Source organism: Anabrus simplex, chromosome 2, assembly GCF_040414725.1.
Source record: "Anabrus simplex isolate iqAnaSimp1 chromosome 2, ASM4041472v1, whole genome shotgun sequence".
Lineage (NCBI taxonomy): Eukaryota > Metazoa > Arthropoda > Insecta > Orthoptera > Tettigoniidae > Anabrus > Anabrus simplex.
This window is the reverse complement of record NC_090266.1, coordinates 706,739,442-706,755,053: the sequence shown is the minus strand read 5'-3', so window position 1 is coordinate 706,755,053 and position 15,612 is coordinate 706,739,442. Positions and strand designations below refer to the sequence as shown.

Here is a 15,612-nt window from a genome sequence, read left to right as displayed (position 1 = left end):
TAAATAAGTTGTTTTGCAGTGTTAACAATTACAATATGCAAAGTTTGACAATGAGGCAAGTTACTTGCGTCAATTAAACTGATACGACACTGAATGATATTGAGATATCCCAAAAGACGATTTTAAGATTGAAATACTGTACCTTCAAGAGCAGTGTATCTTTCTTTTAGAAGATATTAGATCCTTAACTAACAAAAATGGAAACGTTGAATGAATGAATGAATGACTGTGAAGTAATTAGAACGTTTTTCCTGCATCAAGAGCCGCCATAACGAAACGAGAATAGCATTTCTTCGTCCAATATATTAGTACACTGCATCTTATGAAGACTGAATAAAATGATCACAAACCATGTATTGCACACTTGTACTATTAAAAAAAGTTACAATTTACACCTCACAAGGAGTGAAATTTTAAAATTGGATATAGGTCTACATCCGTATCGTTGGTTTTCACATTAGCTATAGAAGTTTATGTACAGTGTAGCATTTTTCTGTTACAAGGATATGGAAAACGTTATCGTAATATGGTTGCGTATGCAAAAGAAATTGATGACTGTATAATCTATACTGAAATGAAAGGCAAGAAACATTTTATAGTAGCCGTCCATTCCTCCCGCTAACGTAACATTCATTCATTTCAACATGGACAATAAAGAAAGGAAAGGCCATAAAAGAGCGTCCCGTTAGCTGTCCAGAATCTAGAGATCCTCAGTACACATAACAACACAGAATCAGAATACAAGGTGAGAATGTCTTCGTTTCCATCGAATGACTGCACAGACCTTTATAAATTGAATTTCATTAACCCAGTTTGCAGCCATTTATTTGTATTTTCTCTGCTAAAATAAAACATTGATATTTTTGGTACAGAGACGGTATTGCTTAAGACGTGCATAAATGGCAGTAATGCAGTTTTCTCCTAGTACCTCATCCGGCAAGTTCGTGGACAAATGAAAGACTGGTGGTCTGCATTTTATATCAAAAAAGGCTTTCACAGCCGCAGATCTTTATGTTTGATTTAATGTACTTCAACAAACGCTGCGCAGTTGGATTTGTGTTTGTGAAAGTATTCCTTCAAATGAAACGCTACTGAGAATTAACATGGATTGAAAACTTATGACGCGATTCTCCTCGATCATTTGCACAATACTGAAATTTTTTACCAGACTTGATTACATTACCCTGGGTCCGTATGAATTTCTAGAAGAATTCACGATATATTGTATGTATGTTGGGTATTCAGCCCGAAGGCTGGCTGGATCCTCAACAGGTTCACCCTTAGCTGTCATAGATGGCCTAGGTGTCAATGAAGAGGCGTACTAGGGAAATGAGGAGTGAGGTAGTTTCCCGTTGCTTTACTCACTGAGCCAGAAGTTGCTATTGCACATCAGTCTGCCAAGCCCATTGAAATACGTGCACCAACCGACCCTATGAGCGACATTTTCACACCATTGATAGCAGGGACTGGCTGCATAAGGAATGGCATTACTATCGTCACTCATACCTCAGCCACTTTCATATTGTCAAAGCCAAGAATAAGACTGAGACAGGTCAATGAAAGTAACAGTTTTATTCTAGCCCTTACCAGAAGATATAGCGCACTGTAAACACTACATCTTGCCAGCAAAGGCATCACGAAATATTATAACTATGTTATTAATAGTGTCTACATTAGTTACCGTCACCAATGATACGAGTGTGAGTACTACGTACGATTGGAGAGGGAGATTTTACTTCTGATATAATGTCAAGATATTTTAGTTCAGACATTCATGGAAAAAAAATATATTATATGACGTACAACACGCTAAATAATAATAGTTCAAAGATTGAAGGACTTCGTTCAACATTTAGGGGAATCCCTGGAGAGGATGAAACTCACGACCAGAGTCGAATAAAGCCGGTGGCTTATTAGATTACATTCATTACATTGGGTTGTTGTTTAGAAAGTAATAGTGTTTGTCGAAAAAGCTTCTATGGGTAAATTTTGCGCAACCTCTTGAAGTAGAAGAATTTAAGAATTTAACATAGGTGATTTCCGACGTAGTTCCTGAACGATACTTTTACGTCAGTCAAACAAACAAACAAACAAACAAATGTCAACCATTGCTTGTGGAAAAATGAAAGACTGGTGGTCTGCATTTCATGTTTGACTTAATGTACCTCAACAGACGCTGCGCAGTTGGATTTTAAACACTACTGAGAATTAACATGAATTGAAAACTTATGACTTATTATGAAATATCCTCACGTTTCCCCTAACATAAAGAGCTACAAAATATCTTTGTCACTGAGCTCTGGGAACTAATGCAAGAATTTATCACTTGATAATTATTCATTTCACTTCGTAACATAGAAGTGACTTATTCGAGAGATGTAGCAAAGTGTAATGTGAGATCACAAGCTTTAAAATGTAAATGGAAAGCACATATTCTTGACTGTTTTCTCGGAGATGTGAAATCCCACCGTCCATATGAAAACAGCGCTGTTGAAATAACAATACACTTCATGGTATTCTTGTTGGAAATGGCAACAGTTCTGGAAGTAAAATAATACATATGTGACCAGTGTACTCAATAGAGGTTATAGATTTATGCCTGACTGATATATGGAAATGATAATGGCATTTACACAACTCAAGATATGAATATTGAAAAACCTCATTCTAATGTAGGAGTCTTTGAGTCTTTGCCTCTTATTTATGTGCTCTGAAAAATTGACTTACCGTATGTATAATATATATGACCAAATATATCACTCATCAATGCCGAATTCCTACAGCATCCTTGTGATCGTTCTTTTGACTGAAATCAAATGAAATATAGGAATTGAAATGCAAAGAACCCATTGTTTGGGTCATAAAGGATGGTCAATGGAAGCTATGCACCCTGATGAAATATTACTGACTAATTGAGACTAATATGGAGCAAAATTGAGTACTGAAAATGTCATCACATCTCCTAAAGGAAGTAACTTGGTGAGTACTAAATATTGCTTTATTTGATATTTTATTTCTGTTAGAAGTCATTCCAGGACCCATATGCTGACAATTGAACGTCTGCAGGTACCTTCATATTGTATTTGAATCTCAGACTTCATGAACATTGTTATGGAAACTAGAGCTTTGCCGCTTCCAGACGTATTCTGTGCGATGAAGAAAGCGCGTGTGTGTGATGTTCGGTATGTTGTGGACATGTTCGCTGGGCTGTTTGATGTGGAACTTCTGTTGAATATTTGAACCACCCAAAACAATAGTTCTTTCAATGCGATTTGTTGCTGGAGGCTCATATCAAAATTCCTCCTAAAAGATTTTGTGTTGTTGCTTTCTGTACGGTAAACATGTATTGCTAGTGTTTTATTTATTCAGACCCACATGTACATCCCTGGCCTACCTGACCTCATACTGACTTCCGACCTTACACTAGCGTACGCGTTGTTTCTAAAAAAAAAGGAACAACATGAGATAAAATATACCTACAACGTCTTTGGATCGCGCAAAGCTCTAGCTTCCATTCTTATTCGATGTAATTTGTTTATTCTTTCTAGATTGTTCAAATGCAAGTGCAATATCCTGCTTTCAGAAGTGCTCAGTATATTACAGGGAAAAGGATGTGCGGTATTTGTGATGTTGAGTTTTGTACTCTTTCATTTATAGGAAACAGTATTGAAGACAGGATGTTATATACGTTCGACTTCCGAATATTACTGTACGTGACGGCAATTTTCCACTGAATACCCTATTGTAATTCGAATAGACCATTTCTAGCCTTGCAGAAAGATAAGACAATCAAATGCTTACTATCGAGACGAACACACAATTTAAGAAGTACACAAATGCGATGTTACCCGAAGTAGTATTTTATTACTTTATAGTTCTACTCGAGAACTGAATTAAGGTGCTCATAGAAAGAATATGGTATGCAACTATTTTTCCGAAAAGCAACTTGCTACCAAAAATAGTTTCTCTAATTCTGAACCGAATTTGTATAATACAGTGAACTTGAACCATTTAATATGCTGCCCCCTTGAGAGTCTTGTTTACTGTCCTCTATCCAGTTTTCATCGGATTTTATTATTCAAACAGCATGTAATTCAAGCATGGTTTTACTCGTATACTAGAAAATTGTTGCTGTGCTTAGATCTTGTCGAATGTCATGAAATTAAATTGTATTGATTTGCATATCTGTGCTCATTATTTCACATTTGGAACAGTATGAGAAAGGCCGATGTGTAATCCAAAGTCCTACTTTAATTATTTTTATTAAGTGCTGTAGTTTGAAAAAATGCATGTTCATTCAATCACTCCGCTTTTTACGACTTTCCATATTATTATTGCTGGATGTGTTCACTTCTTCACGGTGTCCCTTTCAGATTTGTATGTGTAAATAACACCTTACCAGAATATCTAATACCTTCTTGTTGGATAATAATCTTCAGGTTTATGGTAATTCATTGCTGTGAAATACTTAACTCAGTGCTTGGATAAGAATTCGGGGATCGTTAGTTCGTTTACCTAATAATAATAATAATAATAATAATAATAATAATAATAATAATAATAATAATAATAATAATTGTTGCTGAGGTTAGTGGAAGTGGAGGGGAAGAAGCGGCAGGCCGAGACATCTGGACAAATGACCACATAAAAATGTTAAATTTAGAATGTTTTCCCAAAATTTATTAATTTTCTTTCTCTTTTCAAAGCAACAACAATAAAATTTGCATTGAATAACTTATTACTAAAGCTTTAGAGCTTGATAATTAACAGATAATTAACAAGATTTGTCGGTCTCAGACACATCATAGTTAGATCACCTTTGATATACATGTAGCAAGATTAGGTAGTCTTCGACCTAATATTTGGTACAGAGAATTTTTGGTGTAGAAAATCTTTGGTTTAACCCAAGAAACTGAGGCTTCCTTACCAGTTCAAGAATACAGAGTAGGGGAGATAGAACTCCTAAATTTTATTACCAATGGCCAGGCGGGCCATGGTTTAATAATAATGTTAATTGTTTTACGTCCCACTAACTACTCTTTTACGGTTTTCGGAGACGCCGAGGTGCCGGAATTTGGTCCCGCAGGAGTTCTTTTACGTGCCAGTAAATCTACCGACACGAGGCTGACGTATTTGAGCACCTTCAAATACCACCGGACTGAGCCAGGATCGAACCTGCCAATTGGGGTCAGAAGGCCAGCGCCTCAACCGTCTGAGCCACTCAGCCCGGCGGCCATGGTTTCACATGTTCATAAAGTTCAATCAGTGTTCAATTGTTGATTGCAGTGACAACTAAGTACTAAGTACCTGGACACAACTTACTATCAAAAATAGTTTTTCTAATTCCTGAACCGAGTGTGTATAATACGATGAACTGTTTAGCATGACACTACCATTACTCCAAGCAGGAAGCAGAGCGATCTAAAGCACAGGAGCAGAAGCCCATATTACATGGCCGTAGAATGAAAATAAAAGAACAAAAGGTTAAATAGAAATGGTCGGAAACAAAACATGCTGGGATGCTGAACCACTCAATCAATCCCGTGACATGACTTGCCATAAAACCAAATGGGACAGAAGGCCCGTTGACAGAGAATAAGCCATACTACGTTACTGACTGAGACGGCTCCAGAGAAAAATGAAGAAAGTTTGGTCATCAAAAAGCAAAGTGAATAAGGGAAACGAGGATACACACTCGTACATCTTCAATACACGATACTCACTAAGGTGATTACTCCCCGTCCGCAGACATCCTAGAAACCTGCATATTACATCCAAACTGAAACAAGAAATATACATTTAAAACTAAGGTAATCGCGGCACACCGTAACTGTTACATGCTAGAGGAGAACGCTGGTATCTTTCCGTCGCCACACGCAGGTAGATAAGTTCACATATAGGCGAAATATAGCCGCCTACCTTACATGCTGCCCAGACGGCCCGTCGTCTCCTGAGAGCAGAACCTCACTTACTGCCACACAGTACAAGATGCACATACAGTAGATGCAAAGTTGATGTTTACAGTATTTATAAGGACGAGTGAGGAGTTGATAGGTCGCTGTGAACTGAACTGGCAATAGTGGCAACTTAGAAACAGATAACAAAAGTTCGCTGGTGCCAACCCACAAATAGGTGTGGTACTCTACTAGTGCTTATACATTCCAAGTCCCTATGTGGCACTTGAAATAATCGAGTAGAAAATTAAGGCATTTCATAAAGTTCTGCCTAACTCCAAGAGACTACACTGCCTCCAGGCTTTAGACGTGCTGCCTACCACTAGAGAGAGGTCGTACTACTGATATAATAACAAGAGTGCAGTGCGCGTGGCTTCTCCGTCCGCCATTTCATTCCCCGACGTAGGGTGGGGCCAGCGCGCGTTTGTCGTTTGACGTCACCGGACCGGAGTCTCGTGGGAGAGGGCCGATGCGCATTGGTCGGACACCGCTACAAGTGCCGTCATCGGCCGCTGTGTCGTCGAAGGCCTTGATGGGTGAAGATACAACGAGACCGCATACCTGGAATCTTCCACATCGTGAAGTTTCTGGATGTGTCCAGCTTCTGGAGTGTTCTGGAACGACAGGCTCAGGTGTATAGAAGTCAGGAGCGACCTGTAGGTTCATTTGGTGTGGTGTGTTCAGTTCAGTTCAATGTGAGCGTAGGGGAGTGACGAGTACTGGTTCAGTACGAGTGAGTTACAGCCTGAGCTGTGTGTACCAGTCTGTTGGAGTGTCCGTCTGTAGAACTGAGGACTCGTTTTGTATGCCTGTCGTCGTGAGTTGTCTCTCTGCGGCCAGCTGCTGTGAGCGGGTCTCTGTTGCAGCGTAGTAGAGAACGCTGGAATATCGGTATGGGGCTGTGAACGGAATTCTACCGGAGTGTGTGGACAGCGGATACCATCCTGAACTGCGCGACTGATGTGTGTAGTCGGTGAACTGCGGACCATGGCAGAGGCAACGAAGTAACTGTGAGACTGTAGTGTTAGTGAACGGAGTCTGTGTGAATTAGTGTGAATGAACAGTGAGAACTAGGGGAGAGAGCGCGAACATGTCCGCTGAATGTAAGTTGTGGTCTCGGTGTGTCTGTGTGTTAATGCGTAGTTCAAGTAGTTGGTTAATAAATTTTAGAAGTAGATCGCTACCAGTTCTAGTATTTATTTATTTACTCCGCCAACCCGTTACAATAATTATATTAATATGATAATATTTTAACACATCATCTTAACTAAGCCAGAATTATTTTACCCTGAAGAGGAGTTCTTGAAAATGTCTGAAAATCTACAGACACCGATATGCCTCTTTCATTTAAGCACTCTTGAATGCCACCCGGCTCTTCCAGGATTCACTTTCACAATCTACAGTCCAGGAAACTAGTGATTAACTAACTGCCCTTTTAGTGTCAAGTTCCAAAATACCCTAATAGAGAAACAGTCCACTTTTTAGAAATTTCGATGGCGCGGTGTCTTGGACAACATTTTGATGTTCAGTTCATGATGATAAACGAATGTATCCTGTTGATGATGTGATACCAGTTTATCAAAACTATTTTATGTCCTTATTTTGTATAAAAGAAGAAAAATGCAGTTCAAGTATGTTCGAAATTATTAGTCTGAAAATGACCATTGGTTTATGGAAAGCAGTTCAGTTCAGTCCTATGGAAACGTGTAGTGTAATAATACCTCTAACAGAAAATGTAAGGAATGAATATTCCGAGGAAAATATAAATCCTCATTATCTCGTAATATTACTGTATTCAAGCTCATGAATGGTTTCAGCACACAAAAATTCCCCTGATAGACTATAAACGAAGATACGAGCAATTGTAAGTGCTTCAATTTAAAGAACCATACATGTCACACTTCCCCCCCCCCCCATACCCCACGTTGTTTTGGTGATACTGCAGAGTATATAATCTTTATTTGTAGTCCCAAGGTGTATGGGTGGCTTTGTTTCGAATAATAATCCCTTTATTTCTTATCAGTATCTGTAGAAATGTTTTAAGAATAACTTTCCGAAAATTCGTGTCCTTCATTTTATTACTGTGCATTAGCATCACTCAAGCCACGCAAGTGGCCGGATTGACACTCGTCCACTGGGAGTTTAAATGCACGGGCTGTTTGCACGCATCATAGAAAGCTATATCTGGTGAAACCTGGCATTAAGGGAGATGTTCAAAGTGACGCCCCTCAGGTCTCAAGCACGTTTGGCACCTCCTAAATAGGTACCTGAACAAACTGTAAAAATCCATTACAAAACTGAAATATCGCGCTCTGTCAGGCTCCCTCGTGAGTTTGTACGGTTTCGCTGTTAACATTGCAGTTGCTTTTTCGGGCAGAAGAAAGTGATACGCTAGCCTGTACGGTATGGCGCGATATAGATTAAGAGAGACTTCTTTCCGCGAGAGCTTCAATTTAACACAGTTCGTCTCCTGCTTTTTTAATTTTATGAACGGACCCTGTGGTGCAGAATTTCTCCACTCCTATTTGGAAGAAGGATGCCAGGAAATCTGCGAATGAATTGGAACTTGCACTCGTTGACAGACGAATACTTTGCATAACACTCCACAATGAAAACACGTTGTTATAATGTAAACATCACTTCCTAACAAACACTGTACTAAGAAACAGTCGTGCAAAAACGACGCCGCCAAAATAAACGTTTACACCAAGGAGCGATGCCAACGATATTAAACTTTTGCCGAAGTCAATAAGGTGATTTCATTTATCAGTTTCACATATTAATACGAGTATTATCATTTCATCAACCCACTCAGCTACCGGCGTCGGGCTGCAGGTAACTCCGCTACCGCGGCTGCTCATGTTATCATACCACTTGCATCGCGCTATTTTGCACCACTTTAAAATACTATAAATATCCTGTATTTGTCTGTTTACTAGCTCATTCAAAATGTATAATGGATCTACAATAATAGCCTTGGATTTCCTATTGCGTTGCATTCTTCATAATGAGAACCCCGTGTGTTTTATCGTACGCTTTTTTATGGTGAAAGATAGCAGATTTGAATCCAGCTCCAGCTGAGGTCGGTGACATGTGACAACGCCGTGTCTTTGACTTCCAACACATTAAAGGATTCCTCTGGAATAAATTTCCGTCGCCCTGACATCTGTTAAGGTCGCCAGCAGTTAGATCGTACATTAAATATAAATAATATTTTCTGGGCTTACGGTATCAGAACTGACTCCTTGCGCCTACTGTACTTATTTGATACATAGGATTGTCTTAAAAGCAGGCACGGTGGGCTTTACTTTAAAATGACTAGAATTACCAGATTGGCCCCGATGATGATGATGATGATGATGATGATGATAAAACTCGTGTCCTTATCCTGAGATGGTGCAGCTCTTTTCAGGCACATCCCCAATTGAGGTGAGCTTCATGTACATTTTTGACTACATACCAGTCCTTCTGCCATTCTTAAATCTCTGGCCTACCGGGAATTGAACCCGGGCCACCGAGGATGGAAGCTAATGACCGTTATGTTACGGAGGCAGCCATGATTATGACATTATTTGTTTAACGTCCCTTTCATTGCTGTAGATTTTAAGAGACATCAGGGCGTCAGTATTTGGTTCCGCATGTCCTTCTATGTCGGAAGCTAATGATGTGGACTTGTCGATTTAAACACCTTCAAATTCCACCGACCTAAGCCGGAATAAAACCCGCTGTCTTAGGAATAGAAGGATAACAACTTACCAATTGCACCACTGAGAGTTTTTCTCTCTCTCTCTCTCTCTCTCTCTCTCTCTCTCTCTCTCTCTCATATTTTATCAGCTTGTCGTGCTAATTTCTCTAGACTCTTGCTGGTCGAATTCCTTACCTTTTCCAATAACGAGTTTCGTCTTACGTTAAATCTTTGCGCAGCTGTACAGTCTGTTACACGATATAATGTATAACGGACCTCATTCTGTGCGTCTCTTCGGGGATGACCCTTAACGCTTCCGCCGTGCAACTGTAGACCTATCTGTTGTTCTGACGGCTGTGGACTCTCACAAGAAGATGCTATGGGCGATAACGAACTCCTTGTCACACTCCTTCATCCCACAAAACTTCCAATAATTTTATCTTGCGGAAAAATATCAGAATGTTCTGACCCACTTGTCGGTAGCCCACTACGAAGCTAACTGAACGTCTACAATGGCGATGTTCACCCTCCCGTAACATCCGTACGTATGCTGCTGGTTGACCGCTCTCATAGTATTCTCACGTCGTACCCATCACATAGGCAGGGCGCACATTGATACGCAGTTGGCCGAAGAGCAGGGCAGGGCAGGGCAGAGCAGAGCAGAGCAGGACAGCGTGGAGACGACGAAACTGCGAAGTGCATGTGAGCGCACCTTGCTACGCAGTCTCTCGTCGGTTTTCAGAATGAACGTGTACCGGGCGAGTTGGCCGTGTGGATCGGAGCGCGCGGCTGTGAGCTTGTATCGGGAGATAGTGGGTTCGAACCGCAATCTCGGCAGCCCTGAAGATGGTTTTCGTAGTTTCCCATTTCCACACCAGGCAGATGTTGGGGCTGTACCTTAATTAAGGCTACGGCCGCTTCCTTCCCACTCCCAGCCCTTTCCTATCCCCTCGTCGCCATAAGAACTGTCTGTGTCGGTGCGACGTAAAGCAAATTCTAAAAAAAAATATTTATAGCCTAGACTGTACTACCTTATTCCCCGAATTTGCATACCGATTTTCATTAAATTCTGTTCAGACATTTCTCGCGAAGCGTATGTAAATACCATACATACATACTGTATCGGTAAAAGATAGCCCGACTCAACTGATAATTTAAGAAACATGAACTAGAAGTTCTCAAGGCAAATTCTAGGTATTTAGCTAGGGCTTGGTGCAGGAGGAGAGGTCCTGTCTACAGAAAGAAAATTTTTCTTTTAAAAGGAAGTTTATTCAATCTTATGGCATGTTGAATTTATATCACCTTGGTGCTGTCCGCCTTCGTAGCGTAACGGTTACCACTATTAACTGTCGTCCTCGGAGGCCCGGGTTCGATTCCCGGTACTGCCAGAAATTTAAGAATGGCAGGAGGGCTGGTATGTGGTTGAAATGGTACATGCAGCTCACCTCCAATAGGGGTGTGCCTGAAAAGAGCTGCACCACCTCGGGATGAGGACACGAGTTTACTTTACTTTACCTTGGTGCTGTAAATTGTCGTTTTTCGAATCACTTTCTAGAATGGTTCTCCAGGCAACCTCGTGCTCCCGGGTCCTCTCGCCACCATGGAATCGAACTCGTTCTCCAGGATCCCCTCGTCACCATGGAATTGGACTTATACTCCTAAGTCCATTCACCAGCATTGGAATCTAACCCGTGCCTCGAACCTGAAGATCTAGAAGCTCTCGAAGTTCTGCGACGATCTGGATGCGGGGTAATCATACGCGATTTTACTTATACGAGTGTCCCCCGACACTTTCAGAATCACTTGGCATCAAAGACTGACTTTAATGTAGGCGCACAACACGAAAGTTTGAAACATGCCAAAACTTCATTCGACACTTGTAGATAGAGGATATTAAATGTCACTTGAAAAGTTGAAAATGCGGATAGCATTAATTAAAGAAATGAAAGAATATCACAATTCATGCTTATTTACCACTGAACATAATGAAATTAAATATTGTTCACTTGTGGCGGATAGCATTGATTCAATAAATCACAATTCATAGTTATTTGCCACTGAAAATAATGAAATAAACATCGTTCACTTGTAGCACAGCCTGTGGTTACTTTCCACACGAGTAATATTATCGCATTTGACATACAAGAAATGGTTATTCAAGAGTTTATCCGTAGGACACTGCTGACAGCGATGAACTAATAAATTGTTATTCACTCTTAGCACAGAGAGTCTTTGGAAATAAAGTTAGAAATAATTATTTACAAGTGTGAGTTTGAATATCGTTCACTTTAACACAGTTTATTGAGCACAAAATTAATCACCTATTCCGAAGCACTTGAGTGTTGAATTTCAAACACTTCAAACATCACCTTCGCGTAGCAATGAAATCAGTTACGCTTCACTGAAGAAATACTAATATAAACGCCACAGTTAACGATATCATGTTTATGCGTATCACTTGGGAAATAATTCACATTTACAACACTTGACGGTGTAGAGTCTAAGTTTGACTACTTGTCAACATATTTTAAAGACTCGCAGAGCGTAAGTCCACTCGAACAGTACGGATGATAGACTTTTAAACAGCACCACGACGAACAATATGACATTGTTATGTGGCGAGCCTGACAGGTCAGAGCTCCCAGCGATGGCTGTGTCCACTGTCTGGAGGCCTCGCCTTTTATACGCTCGTATACGTCATCAGACAGCGTGATTATTTGTAAGTGGAATTACGCGAAAACTCCTCGGTGGATTTTCTTGAGATTTGGTAGAGGAGATGTTCTTGTAATTCCCTACAAAATGACGTATCTCATAAGGCGATACGATTATTATTAAGGGAGTTTTAAAAAATTTCTGGATAGAAAGATCGAGAATATTTGACCTTGTTCTAGAACTGTAGCTCTGGCTGCGTGGCGAGTTGAGTTGGCCGGGTAGTCTACCTCGCTCCTGCGCCTATGTCATACACAGCTGTTTGCGGTCGTGCTGGCTTGCTCTGCTACACGTAAACATATCGAGCTGATAGTTCTGAGCGTGCGTGACAAATGATGTTGCTCCTTAAAAAATACTGCATGTACCGCGCGTTTCTTTTTTTTTGTTAGGGGCTTTACGTCGCACCGACACAGATAGGTCTTATGGCGACGATGGGATAGGAAAGGCCTAGGAGTTGGAAGGAAGCGGCCGTGGCCTTAATTAAGGTACAGTCCCAGCATTTGCCTGGTGTGAAAATGGGAAACCACGGAAAACCATCTTCAGGGCTGCCGATAGTGGGATTCGAACCTACTATCTCCCGGATGCAAGCTCACAGCCGCGCGCCTCTACGCGCACGGCCAACTCGCCCGGTCCGCGCGTTTCTGGTACCATACATACATACATACATACATACATACATACATACATACATACATAACGGAAAATTGACATGAAAAATTGGATTATAGGCCACATGGTTCATATAGTACAAAATATGGTGTGATCGATCAGCTGCGGCAGTTTTCTCCTCCATTTCTGAACAAACTACGTGACACGTGCGCAGGAAACTGTGTTCCATACCCTGCGTGTGGTAAGCGGAAGTAGGCGCAGAAATGTCCTGTCCTGCTCTGCCCTGACCTGATCTGCCTCTCAACGTGCGATGATGCAATGAATTGCGTGGATTACAAAAATCTGCTCAGCGCTCCGCTGCGTTAGCTGCTTCGTCTGCGTCCCAGTGTGCGCCCGGCCATATTCCTGTGACTGTGCGTGCTTTCACTTCGTTCCCAGGCTGTGTCTCGAGTGGATCCTGGGTTAGGTTGTACCTGCTATTTATACCATTGTATTTACTTTTAAAACTTTACCTTCAGTTTGCGGACCAGCATGTGTGTTAAATAAGTTTAGTTTTACTCGTGGGTTACGAATCTGTCTGGGGTTGTATTTCATTATTTGTCGAATTGTATAGGCTGTTTTTTAACAGTTGGGGATGCGGTTCAAAGAAAGCACTGCGATGCACTTGGGGTCCTACCAGCAGTGTAGGCTTATATGCTGAAGGATACTTCAGTAAATATAATTGTGACTGGAGAACACGAATGTCGAAACAGAATGTTCTGGAATATTCTGTGATTTTCTTCAACATAGTCACTAATTCATGAACATAAGTTAATTATGTAAATTTTCTTTTAGGTCTGATTTTGCATCAATATAAATTTGTTTTCTTTTTCTTCACTGTTATGCTTTAGGCTGTATCAGTTTAAAATGCCGGACTGAGTGGCTCAGACGGTTGAGTCGTTGGCCTTCTGACCCCAACTTGACAGATTCGGTCCTGGCCTAGTCCGGTGATATTTGAAGGTACTAAAATACGTCAGCCTCGGATTTACTGGCACGTAAAAGGACTCTTCCGGGACAAAATTCCGGCACCTTGGCGTCTTGAAAAACCGACAAAAAGTAGTTAATGTGTTGAAAATACAATAACATTATTATTATTAATTTAAAATTGATGCACAGTTTTATTAGGCCTATATAAAATGTTATTATAATATTAGCTTTGTTGATATGCAGCTTCAATTTCACGTTAATATGATTAAAAGTCTCTAGCAATTAATGATAATTAAATCCCAAATTCCATGTTTCTTCGAATCGATATAAGACGCAAAATTTCAAATGTATAAACGCTACAGAACGCTAATTGTACAGTCGCTAAGAAAGAAAGAAAGAAAGAAAGAATGAGCGCATGGTATTGCATAAGTTCCTCGCAGGTACACTTTTCTCAGAAACAATTTAACTTATAGATATGTTTGTTGTGAGTATCCACAGGGTTTGTATCTGCATTACATGGGAAGTGAAATATATTTTGATAATAATTAATGTTATGTCCGATAAAATGTTAAATGTGAGTAACATACATTCGCTGTTTGAGCAACTATACAAATCAAATGTGATTTTTTAAAATTTCATAACACTAAAAATAATTACCTTTAGTCATGCATACAAATTCAAGACTGAGATTGGAAGAGAAAATGACATACAATATCATTCAGTTTTCACACAATTAGGCCTACACACGGCTTAACATTGCTTGGTTTATCGACCCTAAAATCTAGCAGCATCAACAGTGGAACATATTTACTGCAGTCCAAGGTTTCTCTCCAGAAAAGAGGTAAGATCAAGTTACGCGTGTAGACGACTGACGAAGATAATCTGCAGGAAATTAATCTGCTGTAGACGTTTTAATGGAAGGGGTTTTCAAACAAGGTGTTCTGATATTACGTTGGTAGTGTTAGCCGTTTGATGTTGGTCGCACTGTGTTCCTTCGGAAGCTTGCATGTTTCTCTCAGACCAAGTGCATGTACTGTAAAATGGCCCCTTGCCCCTAAAATTAAACACGTGCAGACCTCTCGTACTTGAGTACAGGCCATATATGGATCTTGATATAATGTCTATTGCTTGCTTTACTCTGCTGCTTCCTCTCTTGCATGTCGTTTTGCTTAGTTGTTTTGAACTTTAATATAACACTTTAAAATTTGAGTACTTCAGTGATATTTCCATTGAGTATGCCTAATTGTTTGCAAATGAACTTAATCTGAATTTTTGTTCCAGGGTGCTAAAAAACTTTGCCCTCAATGCAACATGATAACGTCTCCATCCGATTTGAGGCGGATTTATATGTGACGACAGGAAGAGATGGGTTGAGAAATTATTTTAAAAAATCACATTATTCCTCTCCTCTAAGCTTGGAGCATAAGGTGTAATCATCATGGCAGCTTGATGGATACTTGTTAACGACGGCGAGATAATTGGACGCTATCTGTGAACAAGTACCATGTTCAATGGGTGATATGCTATAGTCTTCAGTGTTCGCGCTGTTACCTAGTGAACGGAAGTGCTTGCAATCAAACAAAGATTTGTGATTTGTTTTAATAATGTGATCAATTTCATGTTTAATGAAATGAGAAGTTTCTCCCAATTAATTCTTCGTTGACGCGTGTTACTTCACTTGGTTGGAAT

General features: G+C 40.2%; 1 protein-coding gene across 1 annotated transcript in view; it reads left to right on the top strand.

Moving 5' to 3' along the window:
* Nucleotides 1–15,341, top strand: part of LOC136863664 (E3 ubiquitin-protein ligase Rnf220) — a 160,578-nt gene extending 145,237 nt beyond the window's left edge. The window contains exon 10 of the mRNA XM_068226030.1: nucleotides 15,205–15,341. Coding sequence (XP_068082131.1) covers nucleotides 15,205–15,276 — 72 coding nt within the window. The 3' untranslated portion in view covers nucleotides 15,277–15,341. The remainder of the gene's footprint in view (nucleotides 1–15,204) is intronic.
* The last annotated feature ends 271 nt before the right edge of the window (nucleotides 15,342–15,612 follow it).